General features: G+C 40.3%; 1 protein-coding gene across 2 annotated transcripts in view; it reads right to left on the reverse strand.

Moving 5' to 3' along the window:
* Positions 1-3,009: 3,009 nt before the first annotated feature.
* SAMD8 (sterile alpha motif domain containing 8) overlaps positions 3,010-14,322 on the reverse strand; it is a 69,449-nt gene continuing 58,136 nt past the window's right edge. For both annotated transcript variants that reach the window (XM_007962927.3, XM_007962929.3), the window contains exons 5-6: positions 8,920-9,070; positions 3,010-8,746 (exon numbers count right to left, since the gene is read on the reverse strand). In XM_007962927.3, the coding sequence (XP_007961118.1) occupies positions 8,442-8,746; positions 8,920-9,070 (456 nt within the window). In that variant the 3' untranslated portion in view covers positions 3,010-8,441. The remainder of the gene's footprint in view (positions 8,747-8,919; positions 9,071-14,322) is intronic.

Genomic DNA, 14,322 nt, shown 5'->3' on the forward strand with positions numbered 1-14,322 from the left:
CCAAGTTGTCACTACTCTACCAATTCCTTATCATATTACTATTTTAAAAACACTTTTTTTTTTTTTTTTTTGGGAGACAGAGTCTCACTCTGTCCCCCAGGCTGGAGTATAGTGGTGTGATCTCGGTTCACTGCAACCTCCACCTCCCGGGTTCAAGCAATTCTCCTGCCTCAGCCTCCCAAGTAGCTGGGATTACAGGCGCACGCTGCCACCCTGGCCAATTTTTTTATTTTAGTAGAGATGGGGTTTCACTGTGTTACCCAGGCTGGTCTCAAACTCCTGAACTCAGGCAATCCACCCGCCTCCCAACGTGCTAGGATTACAGGCATGAGCCACTGTGTCCTGCATCTTAAAAACACTTTTGGGCTGAGCATGGTGGCTCACGCCTGTCATCCCAGCACTTTGGGAGGCTGATGCGGGCAGATCACGAGGTCAGGAGATCCAGAACATCCTGGCTAGCATGGTGAAAATCCATCTCTACTAAAAATACAAAAAATTAGACAGGTGTGGTGGCGGGTGCCTGTGGTCCCAGCTGCTTGGGAGGGTGAGGCAGGAGAATGGCGTGAACCCGGGAGGCAGAGGTTGCAGTGAGCCAATATCGCGCCACTGCACTCCAGCCTGGACGACAGAGCGAGACTCCATCTCAAAAACAAAAACAAAACAACAACAAAAAAACACTTTTGAAGATTACTTTTGTAGCTAGGGAATTAAGATACCATTTTAAAATCTATAAATTTAGGCCAGGCGCAGTGGCTCATGCCTGTAATCCCAGCACTTTGGGAGGCTGAGGTGGGTGGGTCACCTGAGGTCAGGAGTTTGAGACCAGCCTGGCCAACACAGTGAAACCCTGTCTCTACTAAAAATATAAAAATTAGCAGGGTGTGGTGGCAGGTGCCTATAATCTCAGCTACTTGGGAGGCCGAAGCAGGAGAATCACTTTAACCTGGGAGGCAGAGGTTGCAGTGAGCTGAGACTGTGCCATTGCACTCCAACCTGGGCAACAAGAGTGAAACTCTGTCTCAAAAAACTAAATAAATAAAATAAAATCTATGAAATTGGCAAACATAAAAAAATTCTGTAATACATTGCTTTGGCAATGGTGTTGATTAAGTAATTCTCCTGCCTCAACCTCCCGAGTAGCTGGGTCTATAGGTGGGCACCACCACACCCAGCTAATTTTTGTATTTTTAGTAGAGACGGGGTTTCACTGTGTTGGCCAGGCTGGTCTCAAACTCCTGACCTCGTGATCTACCTGCCTCGGCCTCCCAAAGTGCTGGGATTACAGGCGTGAGCCACCGCGCCCAGCCCCTCCTGCCTTGTTAAGATATATTAAGATATTCAATAATAGAAATACCCCCATCTAATCAGAACAGATTCCCACTTCAGTTAAACCTTCCCAGAAGCTGCGTAACTCAAGCCCACATCCTATCCTTTCCAACACCTTCCCACTGAGATGCCCCACAACTCCCCATGGTGTGTATTCTCCATTATAACAAACAGTAAACCCAACTTATTCAACTAAGGCGTGTCCTTCATCCTTGGCTGGAAGGCACTGGAACATGTTAAGTGAAATAAGGTATGAAACCATGTGCATATGTACATATATATGTATATGCTACAATTGGAGTAAAATAATGTAAACATTTAAAATTTAAAAAATATGTTTGTAGGCCAGGCGCAGTGGCTCACGCCTGTAATCCCAACACTTTGGGAGGCCGAGGCAGGCGGATCACCTGAGGCTGGGAGTTCGAGACCCACCTAACATGGAGAAACTCCATCTCTACTAAAAATACAAAATTAGCTGGGCGTGGTGGCGCATGCCTGTAATCCCAGCTACTTGGGGGGCTGAGGCAGAAGAATCGCTTGAACCTGGGAGGTGGAGGTTGTGGTGAGCCGAGATCACACCACTGCACTCCAGCCTGGGCAACAAAAGTGAAACTCTGTCTCAAAACAAAACAAAAACAACAACAAAAAAAACCATTAGATACAGACATTCACTTCATAATGTGACCCGGGGCTCCTAAAGCTGGAATATGAGCAGGTCGTGGTGGTTCTGTATTTCTGGCTCTCACGGGAGCCCCATGAACTGAGAACATACAGCATTTAAATGTCATGCTACTCTACCAGAAGGCTTAAAACTATCATTTGGGCATCTTCAAAGTTCCAGCTGAAGGTGGCAACTGAGCTCCTCTGAGGCACTCTCTTACCTCAGCACCCTCATCTTAACATCTCCATGAGCAAGGCTACAGTACTTTCATAAATTGGCCCTTAATACAACCTATGTGGTAGGCACTTTTTTCCACTTAAATAAGGTTAAGCGGAGGTTTGAAGAAAAACTTTGTCAGTGTCAGAAACACAACTCATACCCAGGTCCTCAGAGTCTAAACCCAGTGCATTTTGTACTCCACCAAGCTCCTTGTGGTCTCTTCTGGACTATTTTTCCCAGAGTTCTCAAAAAGACTAGCTGGGCCAGCACTACAGAGGCTACATATTAGCAGTGATCAGGAAGACACGTTCAGTCGTGGATCAAGCAGATATGGTCCTGCACCTGTGACAATGCTTAGCATTCTAACTACTCCACAGTTCTGGACTAAGTACCACAAATTTAAAGTTGCAGAGCTCAATCACTTGCTTGTTTTTTGGAGACAGGGTCTCACTTTGTCACCCAGGCTGGAGTGCAGTGGCGTGATCTCGGCTCACTGCAGCCTTGACTTCCCAGGCTCAAGCGATCCTTCTACCTCAGTCCCCCAAGTAGCTGAGACTACAGACGTGCACCACCATGCTTGGCTAATTTTTGTACTTTTTGTAGAGACGGGGTTTCGCCATGTTGCCCAGCCTGGTCTCGAATTCCTAGGCTCAAGTGATCAGCCCGCCTTGGCCTCCCAAAGAGCTAGGATTACAGGCGTGAGCCACTGCACCTGGCCAATCATTTGCAAAAACTAAATTCATTATATAAAAAACTGACCAGCTCCATTAATAATGCAAAGACATTTAAATAAGAAACTGCAATCCAACTTTCAAATGTTTTATTTTTAGTGTTTTTAAACATTTTAATACAACAAGGATATAAAATAATATATATTAGTTAAATCTGGATTTAATTTAGAATCAAGATATTTACTTATGTACAAACACTGTGCTTCAAGGTATGGCTACCACAGGAACTTTCACATCTTCAAGTAATACTAGTTTCTCTGTGGATAGAGAGACATTTAGGTAGAATTCACAAAACAAAACATGTCCGTTTTAGTCCAAGCTAATTTTGCTTCTCCCATTAAGTACCAGTTTCCACTTTCTTTGTTCCATATCAGAAATACTTCATTTTTCTAATGATACATAGATCCTCTGAATAAAACTTAGTAAAACTGAACATTTTTAAGATGACATTACTAATTGATAATATTGCTTGGCTATGTTCAATTCTCCAGAAAACCCAGTCCTTCAGATTGAAAGAGACCTGAAGCAACAATGAAATTAACATAGTGTTCTTTCTCTTCCCATATCAGGCACAAACCTTCCTTATGCTGAAATATGAACTACACTGAATAAAAAGCTCTTTGGTTAATTTAGGATAGAATGTATTCTAGAAACCAGAATAGCTGAAATATGGCTTACAGATTTCAGAGATATTTGTACAGAACTTGAAGCAAAGTAATTGGTCACATTTTAGTTATTTGAAATTGGTGGCATTATATCCGGGTGGGGTGAGAAGGGGGGCCCAAAACCTAGTTTCATACTAATTTTAGTCATTCAAAGTTACTCAAAGACAGGGAAAAGAAACAACCTACTCAGTCTCTTTCCATTCTTATTCATCACCTTAAGCATTATGACCTTTGATGTTACTAACAATTCTCCTCTATAGCAGTATGGGGTAATTCAGGCTAAACCGCTTACAAACACAAACGGTTAAACTGTCAAGTTGGCATTAAAATGGACACCTTTGCTGGCTTAGAAACTGTCTAAATGAAACCAATACTGTTTAAGAAAGCAATTGGACTATTCTACAAGAGAGCTTTCTTGTCTCAAATGCCTGAATACCTTAAAGAACTAGCAAATGACTATATTATCATTACCTTTATTATGAAGAAAACCTAAGTCTATAAAAGACTATCAAATAATTACATTTATTAAATTAGAGAGTTTAAAACAAGAATGTGGTTAACATTCTTAGGCAATTTAGATCTAGACTCCTTTAAAAAAGCTTACTATGAAATTAATGGTGAAACTGCGTTTTGTTGAACACAGTCAAAGCAAATTAGTGTTATAAATATGACTTTGTGAATACATGAGTAATACTTTCCAAACAGATGTTTCTAAAACAGACTGTTTCTTATCAGCTATAAAAGAATCTGGCTTCTCTGTTTCCCATTTACAAATTATAGGATTTCTGGAATTCTTAGTAAAAACACACAGGCAGGGACAGGGCATGAAAGACCACTGCTCACAGAGTAAAGAGTTACATTCCCTGCAGGTCTCTTGGTCCAATGGGTTCTGGTCTCTCAGTCACTGACTTTTTCTTCTGAATAGCCCACATTATTATTTAATTTAATTAATTAATTTATTTATTTGAGACGGAGTCTCGCTCTGTCACCCAGGCTGGAGTGCAGTGGCACGATCTCAGCTCACTGCAACCTCCGCCTCCTGGGTTCAAGTGATTCTTCTGCCTCAGCCTCCCGAGTAGCTGGAACTACAGGCATGGGCGCGCACCACCATGCCCGGCTAATTTTTGTATTTTTGGTAGAGATGGAGTTTCACCGTATTGGCCAGGCTGGTCTCGCTCTCCTGACCTCGTGATCTGCCCGCCTCAGCCTCCTAAAGTGTTGGGATTATAGGCGTGAGCCACTGCACCCGGCATAGCCTGCATTATTTAACTGACCAGTTCTAAGGCTAAGTTCACTACTTTCTGATTTCAAAGGATACAAATAAATAGAGCTAGAAGTTCTATTTTTGTCCTAGCAATTCTGGTCACAGAACTATGGAGAGGATAGCCACACCAAGAATTCTTGCAGCACAGCCACGAAAGGTTTCCCCCAAATTATTTGGTGACAACAGCAAACCTGTCTCCTTCAAAACCTCTTACTCTCTACCAACTTTTCAATTACCCTTCAATAACACTACCCTGCCTGGTCTTAAAAAAAAAAAAAAAAAAGGAAAAGGTTAAAAAAGGCAACACTGCTTCCAGGAACATAGAAAATGCATTGAAGACTTGCAACATAACCTCCAATTTGCATCCCCAACCAAAAACCTTTTGGTTCCTTCTATACTAAAGTATCTATGATGTAAGCCTCTCACAAGTCTGCAACTACAGAACCAAATACAAGGTCAAAAAATATGTAGACCAAAGCCATGTAGCTTCTCTGCCTAGCCACATTCACAGATAAAATGTAAACATAAATACTATCTTCACTGTGGTTTAGATTTTAACCAGAAAAAAAATATAAAGAAAAAAATCTGGAAATTTCTGGACAAAACAAAAAGCAACTAAAATATAGGTTTCATGTTTAGGTAAAACTGAAAATAATTTTGTTTCAATGTTTTCCAAGAAAGAGATGATTAATTTATGTAAACACTGCCTTATAATAGTTAAAACAGTAAGTTATAAACCTAACTTACATTTTCCTCACAACATATATGAGCAAGTGCAAGGCTGAAAAGTTATTTTACAATCCCCATTGCAGTCTGTTGTTAGGTACTCTCAATGTCAATAGCTCTGCAAAGTTAGTTGCATTTGATTTTTCTATTTGGTCCTAGAATAGAATTTATATGAAAGAAAGACCAAGGTTAATAGCTATTTAACTTTTTGTTATTGATTGATTGAGACAGGGTCTCACTCTTGTCACCAAGGCTGGAGTGCAGTGGCATGATTACAGCTCACTGTAGCTTCCTTGGGCTCAAGTGATCCTTCTGCCTTAGCCTTGCATGTAGCTGGGACCACAGGCATGCACCACCATGCCCAGCTAATTTTCTAAAAAACTTTTTGTGGGGACGAGGTCTCACTTCGTTGCCCAGGCTGGTCTCGTTTACCTGAGCTCAAGTGATCCTCCTGCCTCAGCCTCCCAAAGTGCTGGGATTACAGGCATGAGCCACTGCGCCCAGTCTAACTTTTTTTTGTTTGTTTTTTTGAGATGGAGTCTTGCTCTGTCATCCAGGCTGGAGTGCAGTGGATTGATCTCAGCTCACGGCAACTTCCACCTGGGTTCAAGCGATTCTCATGCCTCAGTCTCCCAAGTAGCTGGGATTACAAGTGCGTGCCACCATGGCTAGCTAATTTTTGTAGTTCTAGTGGAGATGAGGTTTTGTCATATTGGCCAGTCTGGTCTCAAACTCCTGACCTCAAGTGATCTGCCTGCCTTGGTCTTCCAAAGTGCTGGGATTACAGGTGTGAGCCACTGCACCCAGCCATGTTCTTAAGAGAATGGGTCTTGCTGTGTTGCCCAGGCTGGAATGCAGTAGTTAGTCATAGCCTCAACACACTCCAGCCTAACTCCTGGCCTCAAGCAATCCTCCTGCCTCAGCCTCCTCAGAAGCCAGGACACTACAGCCTTGCACCACTGCACTTGGCTTAACATTTTAACATTAATGTTGTCATAGAGTTTTTTGAACCCTTTCCCAAAAGCCAACATCAGTGCCTCCCTAGCTAAATTCAGTCTGTTCTGTCACTAGAAAAATAACAGTAACACATCTTTCGACCTCAAGGGTCAAACCACTCTAACTAGCATAGGAAACATCCTTTACTTTTCATGATTATGCAACTCCTTTACATGTTGACATTTTGTTCCTAGCATGTAACAGAATCAGCAATTTAAGATATCAGATTCTGAGGTGTGAGATTTAAAAGCATAAAACTTGAATTGCCTCGCAGCATTTCTCAAGTGAGAAATAAATAATGTTCACAGCAGACACAAATTGGGGTCCTTCAGCACTAGCTGAGACTTGTTTGCATAATTTCCTTTCCTACCCAATTCATTTGGGCTTCTATGTAGCTTATACAGGGGTGGAAATATGACTCAAAGTGCAAAAATAAAATATTTCACCCAGATAACAAAGGAGCAAACTTCTGATATGCAGCCTAATTTTAGGCCTCAGAATGCCAGCACCTTTTCTAAGTTTTTATTTTAAAATGGAATGTAAAACCTAATTATTATTCCCAGCAGCTAAGCTCATTAGTTGGGGTTTAAATTCCAATTCCATAACCATCCTACTGTCATAACTATTGTAAAAAATCATTCAAAACAAAGTAACAAATGTTATCACAGAGGTGAAATTACTTAAAGTACTGTATTTCTAGTGTTGTAAATAGCAGCTAAGTTATATCACTTCCTGACTGCCAAATTAAGACTAAATACAAAGAAGGTATATACATTATTATATTTAAAAGTAAAAAACAAGACAACTTTTTCATATCCAAGTATGTCTGAGACTGTTTACTTCCAACGGCCAAGAATGATAAATTTCAAAAACCAAAAAGCTGTATTTTGCGTGCTATAAGTTTCTTTTCAGGAGAAAACAATTCTTTGCATGCATACCTCCCTACTTAACGACAACAGAACTTTAACATCTGGTAAAACACTCCTATTTGGCTTATTAAATAACACCATTAAAAAAGCATAAAATTGGACTGTCATCTACTATAGCACAGAGTTATTCTGGGTACCTATACTACTAACATTAAGTCCATTTATTTTTATGGATGCAGCCATTTTTCCCTCATGAATACTTACTGATGGTTACACTGAACCCTTAGAACAAAACAGGCACTGCATCTTTTGTTGCATCTTTGGTGAAAAATGCCAGCTCTACATTTGCATTAATGAGGAGACCAATGGCATCCTAGCCAGTACTCTGTCATATCATCTATGGCCTCTTTCATTCTCCTCTTATTTCAGGCATCCTGGTATGCTCAGTATACATAAAAGATGGTTCAGAAGGCAAAAACTGTCAGTAAAACAGATCATGTCCCAGCGTGGCATATTTTTAAACTGACACAGAGATTAGTCCAAAGAACAAGTACTGATCACTTGGTAGGGTTTCTTCTTCTAAAAATAATAAGTAGCTTCAAAACATATTATTTCTTGACTAGAGCCTTACTGGAAATCAATGAAAATTCCTCAATCAGCAAACTGCTCAAGTTGACTTGTTTAAAGTTCAATAAGCAAATACTCAACAGGTAAAAGTACAGCCTAACTTCAATCACAACATTAAGTCTTCCTAAAGAGAAGGGGCAGAAAACATCTACTTAAGCTTTCTGTTCAAACAGCTACATAAGGACTCTTGATTGTTCTTGCTTGCTTTTTATAATCATAACTTTGCTCAGAACAGAAAACTTTACTTTGTCAACACATAAGCCAGGCATCTAGGAACAACCTAGGGGGAGAATGCAAAGTTACTCATTTTCAACAACTATTATATATTTAGTCACAAATTCATTAGAAAGATAGTCTTCATCCAATTAGTCTTTTCATTATTGCTGGTTTTGAAAATGGCCAACAATATTCATTAGGAACTGTGCCATTAACATTGCATTCAAAAAAAGAGAACATGGGAAACCAAATCCTTGCTCTCCTACTCTGCTGATATGCTCTGGTATTGGCCAGAGTATGGTAGTACAAAAAGAGTCTTGTTGTTATATAAAAAGCAATAAACACATCAATGGAATAATGTTCATGGGCAGCCAAGATGAAGAAGATTCCAAAGAGGTTGAGAACCCAGGATAAAGTGTGCAAGAAATTCCAGCTTCTTGGTGTATCTAGGAAAAGGACAGAAAGATCATTTTAAAGCTACATTCCTTCCAATGCTGCTCAGTCACATGTTTCTCAGGTCAGGCTGTTTTGCCATTCTTCACAGGATCTGACACCCTCCCCACAGCCTTCACTGCAGCTAGTTATCTAATATGCATAGAAGCACTAAAAAGATACTTACATTCAGTGACAAAGAAATTCAGCATAGTTAGGACAACTGTGTGGCCACTAAACATGTAATCTCCACATGTGTGAACGCCAGTCAGGGTCATACCAAAGCCACTCCAAATGGCAAAGGCTCGATGTAATTTCTCCCATACACTGCCATATATCTATAAAGAAAAGTTAAGAATTAGTGCTTCAAATGCTTAGGGAGGTGGGAACTTCCCAACATCCATTCCCATTGAAATTCAAATGCTGAATAACTTAGAAATAAGATCTAGGCCAAAGCAGTTAGGTCCTCAGTCTAATGAATTCCAGGCAGACTTCAAGACTGGGTGGGTAAAGCTTGGCTGTACTCAGAAATATTTTGGTAATTAAATGAAATCAGGCTGGGCGCAGTGGCTCAAGCCTGTAATCCCAGCACTTTGGGAGGCTGAGGTGGGCAGATCACCTGAAATCAGGATTCAAGATCAGCCTGGCCAACATGGCGAAATCCCATCTCTACTAAAAATGCAAAAATTAGCCAGGCATGGTGGTGCACGCCTGTAATCCCAGCTACTCAGGAGGCCGAGGCAGGAGAATCACTTGAACCTGGGAGGCAGAGGTTGCAGGGAGCCAAGATCGTGCCACTGCACTCCAGCCTGGGTGACAGAGTAAGAGTGTGTCTAAAAAAAATTAATTAATTAAAAATAAGTAACTAAATGAAATCACTGTAACATGAACTCCTTTACTAGGAGTTCCTTTATAATAAAAAGTTCTCTATAACACAAAAACATCTCAAAGTTTTTAATCCAATATCACAGTAGTATTTGATTGGCTATTCTTGCCAGTAAGACATAGGCTATGACGGACAGAGATCAATGTCTACTTTTCAACATCCACTCTCCCCTTCTTCACTGGTAACAGAATCCCAAATATATTGAGGCAGCAATGAATTCAGCCACAATATTGCCTTTCCCAACCTCCCTTGTAGCTAGGTGTGCCCACGTGACTAAGTTCTGTACAATAAGATCTAAGTAGAAGTGTTAAGGGTTTCTGGGAAGGCTACTTATCAAGGTAAGAGACAACAGTTTTGAGGAAGTCTTTTCAAATTTTCTACCTTCCCTTCTTTTAGTCTACAACTCAGACTCATTCAACTGGAGGTGAAACTCCAGCAACCATCTTGGACCACAAAGTGGCTTTGAGGCTACAAGCCAAGTATTGGGATAGCAGACCAGAAAGACAGAAGAATGATGGGGTTTTTTTGGATGACCTTCATAAAATTATCATACCAGACCTGGTGTACCTACCTTCAGACTCTTTTTTGAGAGACAATAAAGCATTGTGTGTTTATTAAACCATAGCCACTTTGAATTTCCAGTTGTCAACAGCCAAACCTAATCCCAACTCCCACACATACGCCTAAAAGAGCAATCCATTTTGAGGAAGATTTTGAGTGATAGCTGCTTTACAAAAGAGGGGCAGTCACTACTTTAAAAAAAAAAAAAAAAAAAAAAAAAAAAAAAAAAAAAAGAAAAAGAGGCATACTGCCGGGCACGGTGGCTCACACGCCTATAATCCCAGCACTTTGAGAGGCTGAGGCGGATGGATCACCTGAGGTCGGGAGTTCGAGACCAGCCTGACCAACATGGTGGAACCTGTCTCTACTAAAAGTACAAAAATTAGCCAGGTGTGGTGGCACATGCCTGTAATCCCAGCTACTCAGACAGAGGCAGGAAACTCTCTTGAACCCGGGAGGGGGAGGTTGTGGTGAGCGGAGATCGTGGCATTGTACTCCAGCCTGGGCAGCAAAAGCAAAACTCCATCTCAAAAAAAAAAACAAACAAAAAACCCCAGCATACTAATATTATAACAATAATACAATTTAATAACAACATAATAATGGTACAAAAAGGTGCTAAAATTTTATGTGCATTTACTATGTGCAAGGCATGCTGCTAAGTGCATTATGTGTTATTGCATTTAATTTCCACAGCGATCCTATGAAGTGATTTAATTGTACAGATGAGGAAACTGGCTTAGAAAGGTCACATAGCTAGTAAATAACATAGGCAGGATGTGAACCCAGGGAGCCCAATTCCAAAGCCCTGTCTTCAAGACTCTATCAAATATGACCAAAATAAACAACCTCATAGATATCATAATCTCATTAGGAATCTCACCTGCTGATTATACACTACCCAGCTTTCCCTTTCTGCCTCATTTGAGGGAAAGAGAGGAAGAAGAATTTACTGTTAGAGAGAAAGAAAGAGAATACACATGGGTTTGGTTCTTCCATGATCGCTATGAACATGGGCTTAGAGATACTACTCTTGAGAAAGTAAAAAATCACGTAGTAAATAAAGAGAAGGGATTGCTACGAAAATGATTCAACCAAGGATAGGAAACTAGTGATGCCAGTCAAAAGGTGTCTCTCCATCCTTTCCCATCTTAAATGTCCCATATATTCTTCCAGAAAAATAAAAACTGAAACACAACAGAGCAGAATGAAGAGGATGTTTTGATAAGAGAAGGTGTAGAAATATGCATTAAGTGTTTCTAAATTTCAAAAATAGACATGTTCTTGGTTCTGTCCTCAACCCCCTTACTTCTGGGAATGCAATTTCAAGCAATTAATTTATTATAATGAAAGTACCTTATGGAATTCACTGTAAGAGATTTGATTTCAAGTTACTATCACTTTAACTTTCTATTTATAACAATTGCTGCAAATAATACGGGTCAGTAAGTAGGTTATATTATAATTCAAAGCAATTAACAGTATTTAGGTCAGACTGGAGGAGAAATATCTATATACAACCAACTGATAAAAACAGTCATTAGAGACAGAAAAAGGGCTGTTTATACCATAGAGGGATGGTATCTAATTTATTTCTGCAGCATATGTTGCAGCCCTATGCACATATATCCCTCTCCTCGGTGGCTGTCCTACAATTAAATCCCTTAGCTATGGAAAATTTTCTCTTTTCAGTGTAATAAGCTTATATTTTTCTTTTTCTTTTTTTTTTTTTTTTTGAGACGGAGTCTCGCTCTGTCACCCAGGCTGGAGTGCAGTGGTGTGATCTCAGTTCATTACAACCTCTGCCTCCCAGGTTCAAGCGATTCTCCTGCTTCAGCCTCCCAAGTAGCTGGGATTACAGGTGCCTGCCACCAAGCCCAACTAATTATTTGTATTTTTAGTAGAGATGGGGTTTCATCATGTTGGCCAGTCTGGTCTTGAACTCCTGGCCTCAAGTGATCCGCCCACCTCGGACTCCCAAAGTGCTGGGATTACAGGCATGAGCGACCTTGTCCAGCCCGTATCATATTTTTCAATGTGCGTGTCCTTTAATTCTGTAATTTTACTTTCAATAATTTATCTTAAGAGATAACTAAGTGCAAAAGCACAATGTACAAGAATGTTTACTATAGCACTGTTTATAAATAGTAAAATTTTGAAACAATCAAAATGTACATCATTTGGAACCTGGTATCCACAATGGACTACTGTTAAAAAGATGTAGTTCCTTTTAGAAAAAAGTAAACAACATACTATTAAATGAAAAATAGGCTAAAGAGGCTGGGTGCAGTGGCTCACGCCTATAATCACAGCACTTTGGGAGGCCAAGGCGGGCAGACCACGAAGTCAGGAGATCGAGACCATCCTGACTAACACGGTGAAACCCACAAAAATTAGCCGGGCGTGGTGGCTGGTGCCTGTAGTCCCAGCTACTCAGGAGGCTGAGGCAGGAGAATGGTGTGAACCTGGGAGGCAGAGCTTGCAGTGAGCAGAGATCGCGCCACTGCTCCAGCCTGGGTGACAGAGCAAGACTCCATCTCAAAAAGAGAAAAAGAAAAAGAAAACTAGGCTACAGAACAATTTTTGCAATATAATCCTGTCTTGTTTAAAAAGTATCTATAAAAACTTACATGAAGGCCAGGCACTGTGGCTCACACCTGTAATCCCAACACTTTGGGAGGCTGAAGTGGGTGTATCACCTGAGGTCAGGGGTTCGAGACCAGCCTGGCCAACATGGAGAAACCCCTTCTCTACTAAAAATACAAAAAACAGTCAGGTGTGGTGGTCCCAGCTACTCGGGAGGCTGAGGCAGGAGAATGGTTTGAACCTGGGAGGTGGAGGTTGCAGTGAGCCAAGACTGCACCACACTACTCCAGCCTGGGCAACTGGGAAAGATTCCACCTCAAAAAACAAACAAACAAACAAACAAACAAAAAACTTATACGAGTGTGTAAGTATGCTTAAAAATGGTCTGTGTGGCTATACACACAACTGTTAACTGTATTATTTATAGGGTGGGGCAAAAAAGAATCAGGTAAATTTTTACTTTTTAATATATACATTTCTATATAATTTGAATTTTTATAATAAAATATAATTTTATAATTTGAAAAAATTACTTTTCCTTTTTGGAAAAAGAAAAAAACACCTCAAAACAGCTTTTACCTTAAAAATAAAACATTTCCTTTACATGAAATCCTGTGTCATATCAACCCTTCCCCCTTTCTTACTGGTCAGTCTAAGCCTTCCTAATATCAGGAGAAAGTTTTGTCACCCTTCAGCTCAGGAGTATATTTTTAGCTCTTGATCTCGTTTGGCTGCTTAATCTTCCCTTGTTGGCATTTCAGCTATGATATTGCAGCACAAGAAGTGAACTTGAATGCTGTTACAAACAACATTAAAATAACTACAAAGGTGTTAACACATACATTTATTTGAATATGTGAGAACACAGAATTAAAGCACAGAGGCCTAGAAAAGTAGGGTTCTTTTGTCCAAATTTGTATATAATTTGGACAAAATTATTTGCAAATTTGTATATAGATTTTACCCAATTTTGTACATAAAGTACGGGCGATTTTCAGAGTTTTATTTTGTCTCCATCTGCATAATTTATTCTGTTTAACCAGAAGAGATGTCTATAGTAAACCAAAACAAAGCCACAAAGAATAAAATGAAAACCAAAAGTCAGCCATTACTCGTTTATCTCAGAAAGAGTAAAGTTTAGAGTGATGAGTATGTCATCAAACTGTAACTTTTTTTTCTTTTTCTTTTTTTTTTTTTGAGATGCAGATTCACTCTTGTTGCCCAGGCTGGAGTACAATGGTGCCATCTTGGCTCACTGCAACCTCCACCTCCTGGGTTCAAGTGTTTCTCATGACTCAGCCTTCCGAGTACCTGGGATTATAGGTGCCTGGCACCATGCCCAGGTAATTTTTGGTGTTTTTAGTAGATTGCACCATGTTGGCCAGGCTGGGTCTTTAACTCCTGACCTCAGGTGATCCACCCGCCTCAGCCTCCCAAAGTGCTGGGATTACAGGCGTAGACACAGCGCCTGGCCGGCAACATTTTTAAAGGAGTGAGGAGGACAGTGAAGGAACCAGAGCATGCCATATGAGAAACTTTGAAAATGCTGAGGATGGT

This window comes from Chlorocebus sabaeus, chromosome 9, assembly GCF_047675955.1.
Source record: "Chlorocebus sabaeus isolate Y175 chromosome 9, mChlSab1.0.hap1, whole genome shotgun sequence".
NCBI classification, from domain to species: domain Eukaryota; kingdom Metazoa; phylum Chordata; class Mammalia; order Primates; family Cercopithecidae; genus Chlorocebus; species Chlorocebus sabaeus.